The 7248-nt window shown below is 48.6% G+C and overlaps 1 protein-coding gene across 1 annotated transcript; it reads right to left on the minus strand.

Annotated features, from left to right (window-relative positions):
- Window positions 1-3244: 3244 nt before the first annotated feature.
- Window positions 3245-7026, minus strand: IL10 (interleukin 10; the record flags this gene model as incomplete). Its single annotated transcript, XM_079931777.1, has 5 exons — window positions 3245-3337; window positions 4422-4487; window positions 5537-5689; window positions 5966-6025; window positions 6862-7026. 5 exons carry the CDS (start codon window positions 7024-7026, stop codon window positions 3245-3247), a joined length of 537 nt encoding a protein of 178 aa, XP_079787903.1.
- Between the last annotated feature and the right edge of the window lie 222 nt (window positions 7027-7248).

The following is a 7248-nucleotide window of genomic DNA, read 5'->3' on the forward strand; positions in this document are numbered from 1 at the left end:
GGAAGTCCAAGGTTAAGGTGCTGGCAAGGTAAGTTTCATTGTGAAGCCTGTTCTTTTGGCAAGTGGGTACAGACATCTTACTGTGTTCTCACAGTAAAATACCAATAAAATACCAGATAGTATAACTGATACATACATGCCTTTTTGTGCTTGGGAGGATGGGGGGAGGGGCAGGTGGGGGGAAAGAGAGCGAGAGCACACATGTGTGAGCTCTCTATGTCTCTCCTTATAAGGGCACTAATCCCATCATGAGTACCCCACCCTTATGACCTCATCTAATCCTAAGTTCCTCCCAAAGGACCCATCTCCAAATACCATCACACTGGGGGTTAGGGCTTTAACATATGGATTTTGAGGAGACACATTCAGTCCATAACACTGGAAAAAGGGAAAGAAGTTTTACCTGTTTTCCAGATGAGACACTGAGGCTCAGAGAAGTAACTATATTAGACTGAGCCTATAAGAGAGAACTGAAGGAGGGCAGTGTCCATGATGCTGACCCATCCATGCACTCTGATGCCTACCCAAATCTTCCCCTTCCCCTCACCAATCAAGGAGTCTGATGTGCCAACCAGCTCAAAGCTATTTCTTCTAAATTCTTAGAAGGGTGTAGTAGTTTTCAAACATGTCCACAGATTCTTTGATACTCTTCTCTTCAAAAGGTGGAATCTAATTCCTCTTTCCTGGAATATGGGCTATCCTTACCAATGTGCTTCTAACAAATGGAATGTGGCAGAAGTGATGGTATGAGATTTCTGAGATTAAGTCTAAAAGATACCATGACTTCCCCCTTGCCCTGTCTCTTGGATCATTGGCTCAGGAAGACAGCTGCTGTGTCGTGAAGATACTCAAGAAGCCGTGCAGAGAAGCTCATGTGGTAAGGAGCCAAGGCTACCTGCCAATGGCCAGTGAGGGACTGAGGTCTCCTGCCAACAGCCCTGTGAATGTGCCATCGTGGAGGTAAATCGTCCAGTCCCAGTCAAGACTTCAAGTGATTGCCGCCCTGGCTGTCATTTTGACTACAGCCTCATTAGAGACCCTTGTTGCTCCAAGATTCCTGACCTAAAGAAACTGTGGGATAATAAATGTTTATGGTTTTAAGCTGCTAAATTTGCAGGGCAACAATAGATAATTGATACAAGGGAAAAGTGTTTTATGCTGCTATTCTCACTTGTCCATTCTCCACATCACCCACATGGCCGAGCCCTGTCAACATTTCTGAGCATCAGTTCCCTCTTACAGAAAATACCAATAAAATACCATGTAGTATAACTGATACATACATGCCTAGTACTGACTCACTCAAAATAAGTGCTCAAGAAATTGTAGTTTTTGTCAGCATCTTGTCAGCTATGCAGCTTCTCCATGTGAGTTTCTGTCTATTGGTTTCAGATGCCCACTTCCCTCACGTGAGGTGCTAACCTCACACCAAAGTCAATGTGCATTGCCTGCCAGAGACCCCTAATCGCCTAATCCTTCCCGGGTGAGGGACTCATGGCTTCTTCTCCATTTCAGTACAGAGAGCTTTCCTCCCTCTCTCACTGTCTTCTCCTAGCCTCCATTCTTAACCCTAATTTTTCATCTCAGAATTTCAGCTTTGATCCTTCCCACTTCCTTCCTATGGTTGCTTTAACCGAAGTGAGTCAGGTCTTACTGAAAAACTGACCACAGCCACTCGACTCCCACCCTCCCCCAGACCAGGGCTGCCTGGGCAGAGTGTGAGGGGGATCAGTGTTTACTCAGCCCATTCTTTCCCCTCTCCACCTCAAGTCACAGGGCTTTGAGTAGGGCTTCCCCAGCCACCATGCCCCGCCTAACAGACCGCAGTCAGCAGCCTATCTCACATTTGCCTGGTGGCTCAAGGAGAGAACAGAAATGCAGCAGCGTTAATCCTTGGGTAGCCTATCAAGTGGGCTCATTTGCTTATATTCTACTCTATTAGGTCCAACCTGTTGCCTCTGCTCAGCCCCAGGAGGATTTGGTAGAAGATTTTAGGTGTGAATTCTAATAACAGCCAACTGTGTGCACTAGGACCATCTCCTAGTGTCCAGAGACATGTAGCACTTTATCGTAATCCTCACAATAACACAGGCAAATTAATATTCACCCCTGGAACTTTGGAACTTGAAGGAGCAAACAAAAATAACAAAAAAGAAGACAAAGAAAAAGCCACCAAAACCTAAAATACACTGAAAAACTTCCTCTGCCTTGCTTTTTAATTTTGGTATGCACAGAATCTCATCCTTAGCCTTGAAAATCAGCATGATCATGACGGATGATTCTTTAAAGGACTGAGTTTAGGGGAAGAATATGGTGGTCTTTGCTATTGGCTTTTGAAGGGGTAACAGCTTTTCCCTGATCAGATTTGGAGGTTTCCGGTTTTCTGGGAGAGGGTAGCTGGCTTACTTTCTCTGGAATGTAGAATTCATTCATCTACTCTCTTCTATCTTGGAAACTTTGAGAGAATATTTTTAGCCAGACAGAAGTCAACTGACACCATAACATGATATTAATAAGACCCATTTATTTATTCAAAATTAAAATCTGCTATGAAGACAGACAAACAATGTAACATTCCCAGAGGAATTGAATTGCTTCTAGTTCAGACTGAGTTCTATTAGAACCAATTTTAGGTTGTTATAAATAACAAGCTGGCCACAGCTTTCAAGAGTGAAGTGGCTGGGAAATGAGGTCAGGGGAATCCCTCAGAGCCACTGGAATATTAATTGTCAAAGGCGCTCCCTAGTTTCTCTTCTTACGAGCGTAAGAGTCTTTGTAACACTCCGGGAGCCCCAGGCCCAGGGACAAGAGAAATTAGAGGGAGGTCAGGGAAAATAGCCCAACAGCTGTCAAGTGTGGTTAGGCTTGGAAATGAAGCTGCAGTTGACTCCTCAAGGAACAATTTTTTTTCCTTATATAACTTACAATTTCTCTTAAAACACTCGAATACCATAGGGTATCACCCTATGGAAACAGCTTAAACACAGGTGAGAATAATAAATATTGAAAAAATGTATAATATTGGGCTTCTTTCTAAATATTTCACAGAGAAGCTCAGTAAATAAATAGAAATGGGAGTTGAGGTATCAGAGGTAATAAATATTCTAGGAGAGAGGTACAATAGGGTTTTCCAGGGAGCTGGTTCTGCTCTCCCAGAACCCTGGATCAGATTTCAAAGATCTTCAGTTTATGTCCTAGGGTCTAGTAGAGTCGCCATCCTGGATGGTTTCTTCACTAGAATGCTTCAGTTTTTCATCTTTGTTGTCATGTAGACTTCTATGTAGTTGATGAAGATGTCAAACTCACTCATGGCTTTGTAGACACCCTTCTCTTGGAGCTGTGTAGGGAGATAAGAAATGTTTAGTGAAAACCCCATCTGAGCAAGTAAGTGGGTTCTCTGCTTGGATGGTCATGACCCTGGGACCCAGAAGCTGTACTAGCTCCCTTGTGTTGGGGGATGAAGGACAGACCCTGGGGACCTGAGGATATGCCCTGCTGTCAGGAAAGGCTGTGCATTGGCCTGGACCACGGCCAATAGGCAGCAAGAGGAACATTCACTTTTGCAAAGCACAGTCTTTCAAATGGTGCCTTTTCAACAATTTTAAAGGTCATGTACTCACATGATGCTTATTCAAAATTTGATGAAAAGACATTAGGGGAACCACTTTGAGAGCAAGACATTGAGAGAAGGAGAGAAGGGAGCCTTTTTTGTGTTTATGTTCCCCCACCCATGGATTGAGGAGGTTCAGCCCTGTTGCTCTGGCCTACTGTCAGGGGATTCATGCCCCCTGATGTTGGAACCCTGCCCAGTGTCTGTCTCCAGCCCATGAAGAGGACATAGGCCCCATGGCTTCTGGGAAATGTGGTAGAAGAATTCATGGACAGTTGAAAGAGTGAAACCGCACTTGGTTTGAGAGCTGACTTTCTCAGGCACCTTGGGAGGTGTGACTGGAAGATGGAAAGAGAAGGGAACCAAGTCCACATAAGGGAGAGCTCTGCTTCCTGCTCTGAGTTTGGGGGAGTTCAGGCTGCACCCCTGGGTGTGTTTGTAAGTGCACGTTCACGTGTCAGCTTCCTGCACGTGTGGCTTCAGACTTGATTCCCAACAAGCTACTTTCTGTTTCCTCTGTCACTCTCCCCAACACCCAGCTCACTGTGTTCACAGCTGGCTGGCCAGCCCAACCCGCAGGCCTGCAAAGGCGGGGAGCAGTCATTTAGAAACCCCCCAAAACACTTCACAGAAAACAAACAGAACTGAGATGGCAGCTCCTCACTGGCTGAGGAGGTCACACCATTTGTTGGGTTCCCACACTCCCTCCGAGGGAAGTTCAGGGCCTGCTGAGCACCGGCCAACCTCCGCCCCTCGGGAGTGGGCAGAGGTCATGGCCCCCAGACCCTCCCTGCCAGCATCCCAGGCTCACCTTATTGAAGACACTCTTCACCTGCTCCACCGCTTTGCTCTTGTTTTCACAGGGCAGAAATCGATGCTGTGGAAGGAAAGAGAAAGTGTGAACAACACTGGCACCCGGGTCCTGGGTCCATTGTGCTTGGGGGACAACCCGGGAGCAGCGACGGGCCAGACTCATCTTGGACGCCTACTCTCCACAGCTCCTGTGAGGACGAGCCTACCTCGTCCTTCCCCACCAGACAGAGAAGAAACACAGCCCAGGGAGATTACTTGTGTTTCCCTAGGAGCTGCTCCCAGCTGCTTACAAGGCTGCGTCAAACACCCAGGTCTTGCAGTTTCCTCCCCTGGCACGTCCCAGTGCCGACCAGAGCCTGAGCCAGTCCTTCTGTCCTTTCCTGCTTTTGTCCTGTCCCTCTCCATCAGCCCCAGCCACGAGGACCATTTCTAAGTCTCCGAGGAGCAGAGACACAGTCTCAGCTCTGCAGGCCAAACCCGTTGCATGGTCCTCTTCTACAAATACAGCCCAAATGATTTCTCAACATCAGTGAGGGAACAAAGGAAGCCAGTGGTGAGGGTATCATTTCAGTTGGAGAAATAAATGATCCTGGGGGATTATTCACAGACACTAGCTTGGGGCCGAGTAGCCCCCTGGTCCCTCTAAAATGCCAGGGAGAATCCTGTCAGTTAGTTGGGCTCCACTTGAAGCTCTGCTCTCAAAAGGTTAAGAAGACGTGGGGAGTGGAGTTTCCTCCCCCGGGACCCTTACCTCTGGCCCCTCCTGCGGGGCCCAGGTCCTTGGTCCCCAGGGACGAGGGAGCCCTGACTGAAGCTCTGGGCCCCTTTCATGTAGAGAGAGGGGAATAGCTAACTAATAACCCACAAATGACTCACAAATAACAGGAAAGCTATTGCAAACCTTCACATGTAAATGCCTAGCGGCCACCCCACCCTCTGCTCAGAGAGAAATGAGCAAGTGATGCGACTTCAGTGCCTGGCCGGAGGGAGAAGGCGCCTGCCGGCCTGTGTCTTTGTGTCTCCGGGTGGGAACCGGGTTTGGGCAGGATGTTTCTGGAAGAGCCCAGAGGAGAGAGAGCCGCCTGCAAGGGAAAGAGCTGGCCTGCTACTCACACAGCGCCTCAGCCGCAGCCTGAGGGTCTTCAGCTTCTCCCCCAGGGAGTTCACGTGCTCTTTGATGTTGGGGCCATGGTCCTCAGCCTTCGGCATCACCTCCTCCAGGTAAAACTGGATCATCTCCGACAAGGCTTGGCAACCCAGGTAACCCTAAGGGCAGAAGCCAGGATGGGTGGTGACCCGGGAGGAAGAGCTACTGCTTGAGAGGACGGCTTTGTCCCCGGGGACCTTCTTAAGTGGCCACCTCCCCCCAGGACCGAGCCCTTAGTGACAGACCCCCTCCAGCTACTGACTATGTGCTGAGTTAAGATCTTCCCACTTCTCCTTTTCAAAGTGAGGGAAGTGGACCCAGCTCCTTGCAGGCGAGAAGCAGAGACGCCCTTAGTCACGCTGCACACCGCAGCCCCGTCCCCACCCAGCCCTCACCTTAAAGTCCTCCAGCAGAGACTGGCTCAACAACGAGTTGTCCAGCTGGTCATTCATTTGCTGCAAGAAGAACACAAGGAGAATGAAACCAAGGTTTGGGGAAATAACTGAAATTGACTGCTTTTCTCATGCCCTTTTATTTATAGAGTTTTTGATTTTTAATCAATGCAGACCTGGCCCCAAAATGGAAAAGAGAGCTTTCAAAACAGGACATTCAACGGTGCTGGAACTCTTAGTTAAATCAAGTCCTTCCCCTTGGGAGCAAATTCTTTAAAAAAATCTGGCTGATTTTGAAGGCAAGGCAGAAGCTTGCCTGGGTCCTGGACTTTCTGCAAAACTGTGTCACATGTGCAAGGGTCCCCATACCAACCCCTTGCCTCCCTCTGCTTTTCTGTCTACCCGCTGCCGACATCCAGCTGCAGCACCGAAAGTTCTCCACGAGTGGGAAGCATCTCCTAATGCAGGTTTCCCCCTGTATGGTGCTACCCCAAACCATCCGTCTTTCAGGTTCTGGAAGCCCTCTAAGCTGAGGCAACTTATGTTTCCCTGCCACAGGGTATGGGGAACATCTTCACCTCCAGTCAGACCCTTTGTGATCTCTCCCAGCCTATGAAGTATTGAGCTCCAGAGAATTCTTATATGAATTTCCGAGCGTAGGAGAGATAGGAGAGATACCTTTCTGAAGGGAGCTTTTCCTGCACAATTTGCTGCAGCACCAGGGATTAGATTGACTCACTGAACCCACAGCTTGACCAGGGACTCTTACGAATTTCAGTTTGGCGGGGAATGGGTGTTGGGGGTGGAGATGAATGAAAAAGAGGTTTTATAAGCTCCAACAGGATGCCTCGTCAGGCAGTCCCAGGGAGGAAGGAAGGACAGGAGAGCATCATACTCACAAAGAAAGTCTTCACGCTGCTGAAGGCAGCTCGGAGCTCCCGCAGCATGTGGGGCAGGCTGTCTGGGAAGTGGATGCAGCTGTCCTTAGCCTGGGTGCCCTGGTGTTGGCCAGCTGCCACCCTGGCCAGGAAGATCAGGCAACAGAGCAGTGCTGAGCTGGGCATGGTGGTGTTCTGCCTTCTTCGTTCAGTCAGACTTGTGGTTTGGTTTTGCAAGAGCAAGCCCCTGTTGTGTAGACCTTCACCTACTGTGTCCCCCTTTTATATTGTGGCCTTGCCATTCATAAAAAGCCACAGTGTCACAGATTTCCTGGCAAAAGTTTCTTCTGATTAAAGCTCCTCCCTTCCCTAGACCTCTCCAACTTTGTATTCGTTGAAACTCTTACT

This window comes from Stenella coeruleoalba, assembly GCF_951394435.1.
Source record: "Stenella coeruleoalba genome assembly, chromosome: 1".
Lineage (NCBI taxonomy): Eukaryota > Metazoa > Chordata > Mammalia > Artiodactyla > Delphinidae > Stenella > Stenella coeruleoalba.